Source organism: Falco naumanni, chromosome 10 (genome assembly GCF_017639655.2).
Source record: "Falco naumanni isolate bFalNau1 chromosome 10, bFalNau1.pat, whole genome shotgun sequence".
Classification (NCBI taxonomy): domain Eukaryota; kingdom Metazoa; phylum Chordata; class Aves; order Falconiformes; family Falconidae; genus Falco; species Falco naumanni.
The window spans coordinates 27,920,358-27,935,061 of NC_054063.1; the positions used below are offsets into that span (position 1 = coordinate 27,920,358).

At 40.1% G+C, this 14,704-nt stretch overlaps 1 protein-coding gene across 1 annotated transcript in view; it reads left to right on the top strand.

The window, feature by feature from the left end:
* The first annotated feature begins 1,969 nt into the window (after positions 1 to 1,969).
* Positions 1,970 to 14,704, top strand: part of LOC121094842 (formin-F-like) — a 34,595-nt gene continuing 21,860 nt past the window's right edge. Inside the window, exons 1-8 of the mRNA XM_040608914.1 lie at positions 1,970 to 2,035; positions 4,837 to 4,941; positions 6,867 to 6,953; positions 8,870 to 9,043; positions 10,560 to 10,708; positions 12,894 to 13,070; positions 13,689 to 14,109; positions 14,297 to 14,459. Of these exons, the coding sequence (XP_040464848.1) occupies positions 1,970 to 2,035; positions 4,837 to 4,941; positions 6,867 to 6,953; positions 8,870 to 9,043; positions 10,560 to 10,708; positions 12,894 to 13,070; positions 13,689 to 14,109; positions 14,297 to 14,459 (1,342 nt within the window). The remainder of the gene's footprint in view (positions 2,036 to 4,836; positions 4,942 to 6,866; positions 6,954 to 8,869; positions 9,044 to 10,559; positions 10,709 to 12,893; positions 13,071 to 13,688; positions 14,110 to 14,296; positions 14,460 to 14,704) is intronic.

The following is a 14,704-nucleotide window of genomic DNA, read 5'->3' on the forward strand; positions in this document are numbered from 1 at the left end:
ATTGAGTTCTCTTGTCCTGTGGAGCATTGCTCCCAGCAGTGCTAAAAGGGGAATGCTGCTGTGGTGTGCGGAGGGTGAGGAAGAAGCCTGCTCGGTCCAGCCTTCCCTTCTGGCTCCCATGGCAGCCAGGAGCTGGTTTGTCTCTTGCTTCTTGTAGCAAGCAAATGAGAATGTTTAACACTGTTAATGTTTAACAAGGACAAGTGTAAGGAATGCTTAACAGCGAAAGGCTTGACTAGACTTGAATAAAAATTTCCCCTCATTTGTACTGGGAGCAGGATTTCTGCATGACTTGGTTTTGTTGTCACAGGAAATGATAGAGCTCAGTGCATATTAGCTATGATCTTCACCTAAGTAAACTGGAAATAATGTCTTGCTGAATTGTGCCAGTATTTGTAATAATTGAGATCATATCTATAGCTGACTGGCAGCCAGACTTCTTGCTTTACATCTCTGTGGGTATACGTACACACATTCCAGGAGTTCTGTGTGAGATTGCTGTCATATTACGATTCGGGCAGGATGGTCTGCAGAATAAGAATAAGCTGAGCAAAAGTCACGTAGTTCAAATTCTTCTGTAGGTAATAGGGAGAAAGAGTTGTCAGATAATGAGACGGGTCTTAACATGCGGTGAATTGCCACCGAGAGAAGCCCAGGCATCTCTGCTGACTGCACAGGAGACAGCAAACCACGGGATTGGGGACTAGTGCGTGTTAGAGGGCAAGTGTCAGAAGGAGGAGGCACAGAATGCTGTTAGCCTGTCTTATTCTTGAACATGCTCAGTACGCCTTCCACTGCTTCACTCAACCAGCTGTAGAAGATGATGTGGCTTTAACTCCTCTTTCTGGTTGATGCTCAGAAGGTCTGGGAACATTTCTGGAGTCATTAGAGTAATATTTTCACAGTATGAAGACTACATGCAAGACCTTCCGTACCTTTCAGGGCCTCTTGTGAGACTCTGCTGGGCAAAGGGAGAGTGCCAGGAAGCCCTGGAAGGGGTCATGTAGAGTACTGTGTTGGCAGCTGCCCAAGAATAAGCCAGAAATCTCATATCTTGCCACTAAGCACATTTTATACCATGTCAATGCCAAAAATATAAATACCTCGCCCTGCAGAGTAATGGATATACAGAGAACGCCTGGAGCCCCACGCTCTTCCTTCAATTGTGAGCGCTGATTTTTCTTTCAAATCACTTACGTGGCTATACTGACTCTTGGGTGGGTCGTGAAGATTTAATTTGTATTAAACAAGCTTCTTTAAGCTGGCAGGTAAATGAATGCATTATTAATGCAATCTCATGTATTTCCTTAATGTGCATGCTGTATAATAGAAACATTTAATTTTTTTAAATCAAGGTTGGATAACAAAACTTTTATAAAAACATTCTGTTTGGTTGCACCACTCACATTCTATTAGGCAATATAACACAATCTGACTTAATGGCATTTTAGTGGATAATAAGACAAAAATTGTTTTCTTTTCAAGAAAAAAACCCCACCAAAACAAACACAAGAATGAGCATTAAAAACATGGTGATGTGCTGAGAGAAAAGCCCCAGAGATACAAAATGATAAAGGTCAGGATCTGTTACTCAAGTCTTGTTTGCAAGTAAAAATACCATGCTAACGTGTGGTTGTCAAAAACCTGAGCAAGCCAGACAGACTTCTGACAAATAATTTTGACAGTTCTCATAAGCTGAAAAGTGCCTTTTTTGCCTCTCATGTTTTGAAATGTTTCCCTCCTGCTTACAGATGTGCAGAGAGAAAGAGAGTTAACAGAGACGTTAAAACAACAGGGTGCTGTTAAAAATAACCTGTACCAAGCACTATCTTTTGTGTGCTCTCTGGGGAATGCATTAACTGTCAGTAGCCTAACTTACTAACTACCCTTCCTGCATTTGCAATATACAAAATGGTTTGCTTCTCTTTTGCAAATATTTTTGTGCATACATTATTAAGCAAATTAAGAGATGTTCCCTGTTGTTTTCATGTCTTGGGCAGAATATCATTCTAGTTTACAGGAGACTTTGGTGAAGGTAAGTGGAATGAGGAGTCGAATACTTCGTAGAGCCAAAAATGTATTCCCTTCTGTATTTTTTTTTGGTAAAAATTAAAAAAAAACCAAACCCAAACAACTTTTGAAAATTTTCAGTAATGCAAAAGAGAAACACAGTGAATTACAAGAAAATGTCTTGGTTTTGATAGAGGTGTTGTGGCAGGGTTTCTTGGTCCTAGATAGACTATTTGGCCAAAAGACAGACCTTAAAATACCCAGTGCTTGGGGCACTGCAGAGTATGGAGCTTGCTTGCATGACAACAGGGATGGTGACCCAAATCACCTATATCCTAGAAAAAAAATTCAAAACCTCAGAGTTTTCAAGCTGAAACTCTTGTTTTATTGGCCACTCTTAGGAAGCATCCCTGCAGCTGTGTATGATGTATTGTGTAGCTGGACAACACCATGAGGTTCAAATGAGAACTGAACTTGTTCATCGAATTGTGTACTGAAGCGAGGGAAATAGTTTTCTTGTTTATGTTAATCAGACTGTGCCTTTGAAGAAAAGACTAAAATGTTATCTTTATGTTATCATTGTCATCCTGCTGCAAAATCTTTGAACCTTTCATACAAAAAGCCCTACCAGTTGCAAACATACTATCCAGCTTCCTATCAAGAATTGCTATCCTGTATAAATAGAATCTTGCACTTCAAAGCTGAGAGATCTTAGTATTAAGGAAACTATATTTTTCAATTCAGATACATACATATTCTTGTTTGCTTACGCAGAGTCTGTTCAGTGGGGAATTATCTTGTTAAGATCTGATTGTATACAATGTATGTGTGGTGTAAATATATGGCCGTTTAAAATTCAAATACAGAATGTGAAGGTCATTGTAGGAACCTTCTGTGCCTCAGCAAATGTGAATGAATTATCAGACTGCTTTCATTCTTTCCTCACTGTTCACATTACTATTTGCAGCTGGGAGCTATGCCATAAGTTACTTTTATATTAGCATTGAAAATTCCAAGGCTTTAAAACCAAAATATTTCTTCTTTTCTTCCCAGTTTTGTTTGTAGGCTGTAAAAACATACAACATGTCTGTTGGTCAGAAACTGATTGAGAGGTTAGAAATTTGGTGAGCTAAAGTGTGTTTGGTGCAGTGTGGCTTGGAAAAAGAACCTGTGGATTTAGCGGTCCCTGACCTCTGCGGTGTCACTGGTGATTTTTATGTTGCCCGTTGGATGTGTGCCAGGTGGCTGTGGTGCTTGGGTGGGTGGAGAGGATCTCAGTCTCAGAGAAGGTCTCAGAGAGGATCTCTCTCAGGCGCCTTGCTGGGGTGTTCAGCAGAGAAGCTGCTGTATCTGTGGAGAGCTGTAGGCGTAGGTAAAGCAAGGGATTAGGGATTGATCAGGACCAGAAGGTGCTGGGGGTGGCAAAGCAGGTGGGAGGCTGCCTTGGAGGGCTGGGAAGCAGTGCAGTGGCCGCTGCTGGGCATAACCATCACAGGTCACAGGTGGCAAAACTGGCAGCTCTCTGGAGCCCTGACTTCCATCCAGCCTCCCCCTCCCGAGTGGTGGACCGGGCTCTCTAGGGATACCTGTCTATAGCTCTTTGCCTTCTTTTTCCTATGGCAGAAACAGCAAAACCCACTCCAGGTTCTCTCGGTGCCTTGTCCTTGGGGTAGCCAAAGTCAGAGATGCTTTGAGCTGCCTTGCTCTGAATATGCTGGTTTCCCGGCAGCTCCAGCAACAGGGATGTGGGGCAGGGGGGGACTTGCCATTCCCGCAGCCAGCTCTCCTGCCCCTTCCCCTTGCTCCTGTGCAGGCTGGGCAGTGCTCCTGGGGTGGGCTCCTCACCTTGGATGTCCATGTGAAAGAGTTTGAAAAGGATGATTTGGAAGATTTTACTGTAGTAACTTACCTCCTTGCAGTGAAGTCATTCTCCGGGGGGATAGGAAGCGCTGTATATTGCAGCTAATTGAATATTGTAGCTAAGCTACTGGATAAAATAATCACAAGTTCCTGAGCTCTGGTGATAAAACCTACACACTCCTTCCAAATTTCCAACTCTGCTACTGTTGAGGAATGGATATCACACAAGGGAACTCTTTGGTCTGTCTCAAAGGGGAATTGTTTATTCTTTCTACACAGTCTGCGAAAGAGCTTTGCCAAGAGTGTAAGCTGCTGTAGTTCTGGGGCCCTGGTAGCTCCACTGGCTTTTTTTGTGTGCTTGATTCCTGTTTGGCATTGCAATCCCCACCTGGTTCACTTAAGAGCAACATACATTTGTGTGTAAGTTTATTGTCAGTGCAACCTCCTTTTTTTGGCAAAAGAAAGGGGAAGTGTAATGCTGGCTTGTTAATGTGTTTAGATAAGTTAATGTGGCAGCTGTACCTGCTGGTACAAACATCGATTCCCCCCCATGCCCGCCCCCCACCCCCCGCCCTGAAAATTTCAAATGGCCTTGATTTTGCTTTCATGTTGCCTGTATGCAGTACTTTAAGGGTAAGACACAGGCAAGCATGCAAAATTGATGTTTTCACTTCTTGCCAGATTTTCAAACTAAAAAAGATTTCTTCCTTGCAGTTCTACCTCCAGATATTACCACCCCATCTTCTAAAATTGTAAAAGCCCCTGTATATTTGATATCTTGTGGATTCTCACCAGATTTCAAAGGCAGATTATATTTGCTGGGCAGGTTGTCGATAGAACATAAAATATGAAAGAAATTGTAATTTTATGGCAGATACTGCAGCTGTAACTGCCACAAGCACTTTGTATCCTTAATATTGCAGTGAAAAAACAGTCTTTAAAAGCATTTGACCCTTTTTTTTCCAGTTAAGCCAGGAAAAACTCCTCAAAATTATGAACATGGTGAAAAATAAAGAAGTGAGCGTTGAAGGAGCTTTACATTTGGCACAGAAAGAGGTGTATGCTGAAAAGGTAAGGTCAATCCTTTGATCTATTTTGCAAGACATTCAAATGTATGAACTTGTTCTTGGAAAGGCTGGCTGAGCATTAGGAGCATGTCCGTATTGCTTTCAAAGATGCAATCTCAACTTGTGCAAACATATACGCTCCAGTTTATAACCAAATATTTCAGGAAAGAATGCTACCTGTATCCTATGTAATGGATAGCCCATGCAGATGCTGCAGCTACACGGCTGGCATTACCTGGAATGAGTAGTTAAATCTAGATCAGACCCATCCATGTGAGTTTCGTTGTTGTGAGTGCAGCATCAAGTACTGTAACAATAAAAGTAGAGCAAAATCCTTGGGAAAATGATGGACCAAATCCTTGAGGGTTCTTCTAGTGATGGGTTGTCTTTGGGGCATGACTGGTCACCGTAAGAGCGTCTGACAACTTAGCATTGTGCATGGCCGTGAGAACGGCTGGCTACAAGGTACAAAGCCTTGGCCAGTGTGACTTCAGTTCTAACATTGCTTATGGTTGGCTCTGACCTTCCGTCAGGCAAAACCAGAATCAGTGTAAAGGTGGCTTAAAACTGTTTTTGGGTCCCACAACAACATAGCTTTGCTGAGCATAGGTCAAGGAGACCAAGAGGTCTAGTACAGAGATTTCTTCAGGATCAGGTTGAGACACAAAAAATTAATTTTTCTGCTGTTAAAACCTTCACCTCTTCACTGACAATCAGAAGCGGCTCATTAGCATCTTTCTGTTTTATAGAAAGCATGGAGGCTCTTTGCTGAGAAAAGTAGAAGTTGGTAATGGTGAGTGAAAATGGTTTGAGAATGAGGAGCACGTTAACTGTGTACATTAGTATATCACCCTTGTCCTCCTCTCCATAATCCCTGTCCAGTATCTCTGACATTGAAATCTTTGTCCATCATCCCCACAGAAGTGCCAGCAGAGAATTATTTGGAGAAATTTTCACTATTTCCTCTTCTGCTCTGGATTTTTGAACCAGCCTCCCTATGGCAGCATCTCCAGGAAACAGGGAAATCTTGTGATGTGCTAATGACACAATCTGGATTTTTTTTTTTTGCATCACAGGAGCTGATAGTGATTTTGAGATAAACCTGGTGCTTTTTGGAATTTTTAAAAATAGCTTTCTGAACTGCTTATTAACTTCTTGGCTGGAAAGAAGTAGAAGGAGAAGCAAAAATAAATACTAATAAAAAAGCAATGCAAGTTTTGCAGAAGGGATACAGTCAACAATATTAAACTCAGCAGTGTAAGACTACATGGAAATGTATTCTCAGACTAAGAAAAGAAAGGGTTCCTTTTCTACTTCCGCCATGTTCAAGTTTTTTGATAGCTAATTATTAGAATTAAATGAAATTTAATATAGCTGGATCATGGCCTTCCCTTCCCTACATTTTTCTGAAGATTGCAAAATTAGTTATTTCTATGCACACAATACAGCTACTGTAAGGGACCAGATAAAAATGGTATAGCCCCACATAAACCAAGGAACAAACATCTTCCATTTTATTGCGCTGCATTCAAGGATCTGTAAATGTTTTTCTTTGAAGTCACATATGGTGGTTGTTTGCCACTTAGCCTGTTTGATAGACTGCTTTTTCTCTCGTGTGTTGAAATATGTTTAGTATGACTCCCTGGGCTCTGCTCTTCTCCATCCCGTCTTCCTGTTTCTGCTCTGCCTTTCACCTTCTGTCCCAATCTGTGATCCCTTCATTGGTTCAGCAGGACTTGTGGATATTTTGTGCTTGTGGAAATCAGGTCAGGGGGACGCTTCCATGTATCTCCAAGTGGAGTTCTTCTGCAGAGCCCCCAGCGCTGTTTGAACACTGTTCACTGAGGGAGACTTCACCTGAGGAAATGACTGGATTTGAGTGGACAAAAATTGGCAGTGCTGGACATGTTGCTGATTTCTGTTTTTCAGGATTCACAGGACTTGCTAACTGGCTCACAATTTAACTTCATTATCTACAAATACAAACACTATCGGTGGCAGAAACGAATTTTGCAGGTAACTTTAAAAATTCTCACTTTTGAAGCAATGTATCAAAAATATAGGATGTTTAGGTTGCTTGGTAAATGTTATGAGATAACTTAAAAAAATCTTGTGGTTCAGGGAACTATCAGAGAGTATAAGGTATTGAACAAAATTTCTACCTTCTACACCAAAAGTATTCTGTGGGCAATATCTGAAACTGCCTCTACTGAGTCCCTGGGAAGGCTGTAGGAGGGACTTCATAATCTAAGAGGTTATTTCACCTCTGAAAAACATGATTTGTCATAAAGATGATTGATTATAATAGGTTCTGCCTGGGAGTTGTTCTGCCGAGTTAGCAACAGTGAATGTATACAAGTGCTGTAGACATACTTAAATATCTGTCCCTTTTGACATGACATCACTTCAACCGCACTCTCTACAACCTTGGGAAGACATGCTCCTGGGGATGCTCAGAGGGTTCATGTGGCGGACTATGCGTCTCACCTCTGGTTACTCTATCCTGTGAATTCTGTTTTTGACATTATGAACCCTTAAGGCTTTATTGACTTGCACGATATTAAAGCAAACTTTTGTCAATAACACTAGATGGTGATTTCTTGATTCCATGAAGTAGAATCAGTGGCAGAGGTTTAATGTTTCCGGGAACCTGGATTCCACTGAATTTTTCCTGTAGTTTGGACAAAATTTGATCATAAGCAAGTCCAAGTCATACATGCTAGAGGGTGGTTTTTTGTTTACTACATCTTAACCATAGGAAATATAATCTTATTTCCCTCAATATCCACTGTTTTTTGGAATTAAAAGATTATTCGTTTAGACATAAAGCTGATGGAAAATTGGAGAAAGCTATATTAGATGCAGAAGTTATCTCTAATTACAGCAGTCTTCAAAAGTCAGAGGTAATAATGAGAATGGTTCTGCTTTGGAGATTTCCTGCTATAAACAGAACGGAGGGAAAGGGCACGATGTAAGCGTTTGGTTGGTGTGGCCTGCACTATAGCAATGAAAGGTGCCAACAATCATTTATGACAGAAGGTATATATCTAACTTGGGCAAGATCTGAGACTCTTCTGAGTTTGCCTTCTCTGTGGGCTGCCCTCAGTGAGGCTGGGTGGTCAGATAATATTCACATCTTATTCTATCAACAAAGCTGTTTCTGCTCAGCAGGGACCTACACACAGAACAGATACCAGAATCTGTCTGTACCAGTTTTTAACACTGCAAACACAGATGATGCAGTGGAAGAATAATAATTTTATTTTGAAGCAAACAATTTTTAATTGTTATGGCTGTGAAACAGCACTAAAATAACTTTATTGGCTGTTATCATCGCTCCCTTCACCTATATGTGCACATATATGTATAGAGACATAGACAAAAAAAATTATCTGTATTAGATAAATACTATTGCATGTTGATTTAGATCTAATATCAGAAAGTAATTTCTCAACAGAGAAATCTGTGTCTCTTTCTGACACAGAAGCAGCTATCGGAGAAATAACCACTTTCATTTTAGTACAGGGGCACAGGCTGAAGCAGTTAGAAACCAAATCTCTACTGAGGTGGCCGTGCCAGTAGTTTGTGCTATCACTACTGCTGAGTGGGAGGTTTTTTCACTGGGTTGTATAAGACAAGAGGAATTTAAAAAGAAATAATATTTCAGAGTGACAAATTGATGCATATTCATCAAAAGCGATAAGGAAACACAGTTACAATGAATATCTGTTTGTTTTGTAACTAAAACAAATATAGGACAGTATCTTGATGATGGAATGTCATTTTTATATTCTAGTCATCGGCAAGATAGATACATATTCTAAGCTGGTCCTTTATCTAAATGCCCTTGCGTGGTAATATTGAGGATGCTGTTTTTCCCTTTCAATGAAGAGAAGCGATGGAGTCAAGTAATGAAGAACTTTCTATTCCAGATTGATTTCAACACAAGGACCATTTTTAACATTGAAAAAGGAATTATTAAGAAACAGTTTCCTTTCTCGCAAGTCAAAGCCTGTGAAGATACTGAAAGGAGGCGCTTCAGCATTGTGTTTCATGGACGACAAGATTATGAGCTGGAAGCAGTGTCTCTTGATGATAAAAGGAAGGTAAGTTTTTACAATGTCATAGATAGATTGCTATAAATAACAGCTAACGTTATGGTAGAACCCAGCAGGTCCCAGTCATAAATGGGAATTGTTATGCAGTGCATTGTGCAAACAAAGAAGTAGGTATGTCTTTATTCTGTGTATGTTCATACATGGAACAAAGGAAATGTGAGTTCAGGATAAGGTTTGGCCTTAGGATTTTGCTACAGTTCACTGGGACTGAAGATGTAAAGCCAGCTCAAGATGCGATATGAAAGCGGGTGCATTTCTTCAGCTATACCTGGAATCTAACTGGTCTGAGATTGTATTAAAACCAGCAAACAAAACTGATGATGTGCACAGTTGCATCTTAATTGAAATTTTCTAAACACTTCTTTTTTCTATGTATAAGATATTTATTAAAATGCATGCTTTTAAGAAGAATGAATGAGGCCATCTGATGCTGTGAAAAGAAAAAGACCTGGTAGTTCATCTTTTACTGTTAAAATACACTGGAATTATAAAATTATCAGAGGAAGATAGACTAGGTACAACTAGAGATTTGTTTAATTACATGATTCAGTGTTGCAAGATTTTGTATGAGCTGTTTCATTTTGAGGTCTTAGCTCCTTTTGAGTTCTAGGTCCAATTAAATATTCCAGGTAGGATAATTAGGGTCTACACTGAAACTTGAGAAATTCTAGTTCTGCCGTTAGCACTAGCTTTTCATCTGAATGCAGATGCCCTGTGTGTTGAGGGGTGATCATATCTTAGGGCTTGTGTCATCCCACTGCGGAGGCACTGCAGCAAGCTGCACAATTTAGGCTGAGGCACAAACTCTCAAAAAGCATGGAAGAGTTTGCATCCAAACTTGTGCTGTGACTTATTGTTAAGGGGCTTGTTACACAGGGATACACCCCTTGTGAAAATTAGCTGTTCGTTCCATGTGCAGAAACTTTTATTCCAGTTGAACAGTGTCTCATGATTGATTTGCTTAATTTTCCAAATATATTATATTTAGCAGAAGAGCTCAAAAAGGTATGTGTATTCTGTAGTAAGAACACTCAAATGTGCCCCTGTATAACAAAAAGAGCACTTTAAATTCACACCCACCTTAATCCATGCTATCTTCAACTGTAGGCAAGCATTCATTTTTCTGCTGGGTTTCTCTGAGATTTTGAGCCAAAGCAATCAAGTACTACCTGGGCTTGGACCGAGCTGAACAGAAACTTTGCCCTAGATTGTTTCGTATATGAATTACAAAAGTAAAACTATATTTTACAGTAACCCCTCCAGAATAAAATTATATTCTCCTTACACCGACAGGTTTAGAACTGTGGACATAAAACCAAATTGCAGTTAAGCAGTTTAGCATCATAGAAAGAGGCTATTTATTTAACGTTAATTTATTTTACCTATTTGGCTGCTGCTTATAGTGCTGTCTATCATTTTTATACTTGAATAACCCACCTTTAATGTCTTTTTCAAAAGAATTAACATGGAAAATATATTCTTTCTGCTGCCACTTATTACGTAGATAACATACCTTCTGAGCAGAGTTATACAGAGCAATTCATACAAGAGACCAGCAGAGTCCTGCTCTGGAAGACCTGCAGAATGCGAAGTGATACATGAAGGACTGCTGGATTTGCAGCAAAATACTTTGACATCCACTGAATGGGTGAAGTATGAACAGCAATTTTTGTAGACCTCTGGGCTGTGGATTTTGTTAAAATTTCAAATACTTTAAGATTTTCATTTGCTGATAATAAATTAATTATTTAATTGCTTTTTAAAGTTAAGACGTAGAGGCCAAATGTGCATGAAATGAAAATGTTGAAATTAACTGTTAGTGCAATACCCAACAAAATGGAATTCTGGTGTGTGCAAGAGACTGCTGTGTGCGTTACTAACAAAATATGTAATGGTGATGGTGCTCTGAGTGATTTTAATGGTGAGGCTTCTTTACGTTTAGCTTCTCACTTTTTACTCCATTTTCAGTCATAAGGAAAAGGAAAAAATAAAAGGCTGGCAAAGCAGATGAGGGGTATGGGAGCCCTGCTGGAGAACGTTGGCTCACACTGGCCAAATGGCTGCCCCAAAATTTGTAGCTCGTTCTTGTAATGTTCTGAACTCCCCTCCTGTGGGATGACCATCCAAGGTGGCCTAATGGGGTGGTGGTTGCAGAGACCAGAATCATTATTCATTGGGAAATGGGCTGTCACCACTATTTTGTTCAGCCCCTGAACTGCCGCAGATAAGCATGGCTTTTGCTTCTGCTTATTCTATTACTGAACTAGTGAACCAGCTGCAATGAGTTTACATAGTTTGCATCCCATTCTCCAGAAACCCACCCTTCCCCTGAGCCAGCTCCTAAAATACCTGGAAATTGCTTATACTATCAAAGGAGAGAAAGAGAGGGGAAAAAACCCCAAACTTGTCTAGCAAAACCTAATGAAAAAAATTTAACATTGTAATTATCTGCACAGGGCAATTATCTCAAAAGACTTCATAGTTCACAGAAAATGATTTTAATTGTTTTTAAAAGGCTACCACTGTATGTCTTGTAAACACTATCCTCAAGTGTGTCCAGGATTTGTTACATTGCAACATTTAACAAGTTTGTTAACAAACAAAAATTGATTTTTATTTATCTTGTGAAGCAAAGCCCTTGTTGCTTTCTTCTTGATATTAAACCTCTTTTTTTTTTTTTTTTTTTTTTTTTTTTTTTTTGGCAAAGTAAATAATGGTAGAAATATCTGGAGATCCGATTAAACTATAAGTCCCTGCTTTAAAGAAAGGGTAGATCAATATAACTGCCAGCTCCATTAAACAATTCTTATCACTTTGGCTGTTTATGTGGGAATAGATGCAATTTATATTTTATGTTTAATCCTTCTGGAGCAGCTAAACTTATTTAAATTCCTCATAGAACACCTTAATCAACTAGCCACACCTTGAAGAGAGACTGGAGGAAAAGAAAGGTCTGATAGAACTGTCAGAATGATAAAGAAATGCAGTAACCCTCAAGAAAAATGAGAATGCAAATGCTTAAATAAGAATAAAAAACACATACAGTAAAGCCCCACTTGCTGTTGAATGTGGGACCTTTGTTACAAGCAGCAGAGCAGAATCCTAGAGGAGAAACTGAAGCAGAAGATTCTGCTGTAATAGAAGCTGTGTATGGGTAGGCGATTTCTGCCAGGATTAATATATCATTTCAATATGTAACACCCAGAATTTGGCACAGTCACCTCTGATAGAAGCCCCTGAGAGCAGAATGCTTTGACTCTTTCCTGTCAAGTGACTTGTGGGAACAAGGGGGAACCAGGATCAGTCCACATGGAGTAAGAGCATGTGCAGAGGTATTTCCAAGAGCGAGAGTTATTGGAGTATAAGGTTGGGCACTGACTTATATTACAGTGACTTCTTTAGAGCTTGGTGGTAAAGAAACCTGGAAGACACAGAAACTCAATCAAACAGTGATTTCATTTAAAAGCTCATAGTCCGAAAGACCCACCGTCCCAAACAAACGAGAAGAATAAAAGGAGTGGGAGGGACAGTGTGTGGCTAACAAATTAACAGGACTGGGGTAGTTTTCAGTTGATTGTCAGATCTTAGTTTTAGTGCTTTCATTAGGCTTGGCAGGCTGGAAATTCATATTTTATGTCACAGTTTACTTGGGTGTCAGATGAGAATAAGAAGCTCTTATCTCAAAGGTTTTATGCTTTAGTATTGGTACTCTTTGTTCCATGGAAGATGCTATAAATGTGGAGGATTATTGACATTAGAAAATGTTTTAAAAAGGCAAGGCTTGTGTAAATAAGTAGTCAGTGAAGAATAAAATGTATCTCCATTCCTTGTCCTTCAGGTACTTGGTGCAACTACGTGAAGGAGAGTTGACTTTATATTGCATAGGTCTGGGAGGAAAGAACAAGACTGCAGACCCTGTAACGAATACAATTAATTTGGCAGGTGGTAATGTGAGTGTCAGCAAGGAGAATGGATGCAGTACCTTTTCAGTTCAGACCAAAGAACACAATTATTTGTAAGTATAGTTGGTAATTAAAATTTTGTTAAAGCAGAACTACTGAAAACAAGGTCAAGCGACAGAGAATCTCAGTGTCTCAGAACAAAATGCAGCACTGGAGAAACGCAGCCACCAGAATTATATATAATTACCTCTCCCAGTGGTTTGCAGTGATTTGATGAGTATTTTAAGGAGGAATCGTTAGTACCACATTATGGAATGGGGAAGATACATTGAAATACTGCCCACAAAGACTTGTCTAGTTGTCATGTCAGGAGCCAGTGAAGGGGATACATCATTCAGCTTGATAGGACTGATGTGTGAACAGGTTCTGCCTAGCTTGTGCAACAAGCACAGTAAGACGTAGCACATTGTTCACCTTCCCCCAAGGTGGAGAAGAGGAATTATGAGGTAACTGCACCACAGAGTCAATATATGGCAAAATTTCAGCTCTCTAACCTCAGACACGTAAGCAATTAACTCTGCCTGAAAAGGTCAGAGTCAGCAGCACTGGGCTCCTTTGACAAGTAAAGCTGCTGAACATCATTCTGCTTAAATAAGAAATATCTGTGGCTGTGTTAGTCAGCGTGTTATTTACACTTCCTTGCATTTATATATGACATCCTTATATTTCAGGTTTCGAATACCCTTTACTGTCCAAAATAACAGGACAGAGGATGTTAGCAAGCTCCAGAATGAATGGGTGTCTCTCATAGAAAGGTACTGTCAGCTGTGCAAGGGTGCCTCGCTGCCTCAGGAGGGATCTCAAGGATGCACCTCCTCTGAAGCTGATTATGAGGATTTTACTGTACCTTTGAATGAACAGAAAGAGGAGGCCTTCCACTTCGCTGTGAGTTCCGCAACAACCTGTGTGAACAAGTCTTCAGGCCCCCAGACAAAGCCTGCAGAGGGAGAAGCAGCCCCAGCATCACCGTCTCTTCCCATAAGTAAGGCAGAGGTACCACCAGCCCCACCTGTGTTCCTGCAGCCCTGCAGCCTCTCTCCATCAACAAAGAGAACCAAAGCCTTTCACTGGGATGTTGTTCCTTGTGATAAGGTGAGGATGAAACTGATGGTAGCTGTTAAAAAATAAATAAATATTGTAGCTTGTATTACATGTATAGTTATCATAAAAGTACAATAGTGCTACAAAACAACCTGCATGCCCTTCTCTATGTTTGGATGAAACTAAGTGCCTCTGTTATTTTGGCTTTTTGTTCACCCTGTCACTTCTATATTTTTAGATCCAAAAATCTGTTTGGGGATCATGTGACCCATGCAAGAAGAAAATAGATGTATCCAGACTCTGTGATCAGTTCCAGATCCAGGACATGGCAGCATTTTCAGGCAGCGAGCCTTCAGTGAATCAGCACATCATGCTAGATCGGAAAGTTGCGCATAACTTTAGTAAGTATGTTAGCAAGAACTGTGTGCTCCTGTCTGGAAACCTGGGGTGAGCACTGTGTGCGTTTTCTATTTGTACCTTCTATCATTCTATAGACAATGATACAAGCCTGTGTCTAAATTACCTTTTAATTCAGTGCCCCTCTACTCATTTATAAAAAATAAACTTTATGGCTCAGTTGCTTTAAATGTAGTCCTTTATGATGTAGAGTAGAAGCACCAAGATTCTCCTCTTCTTGTACAAAACA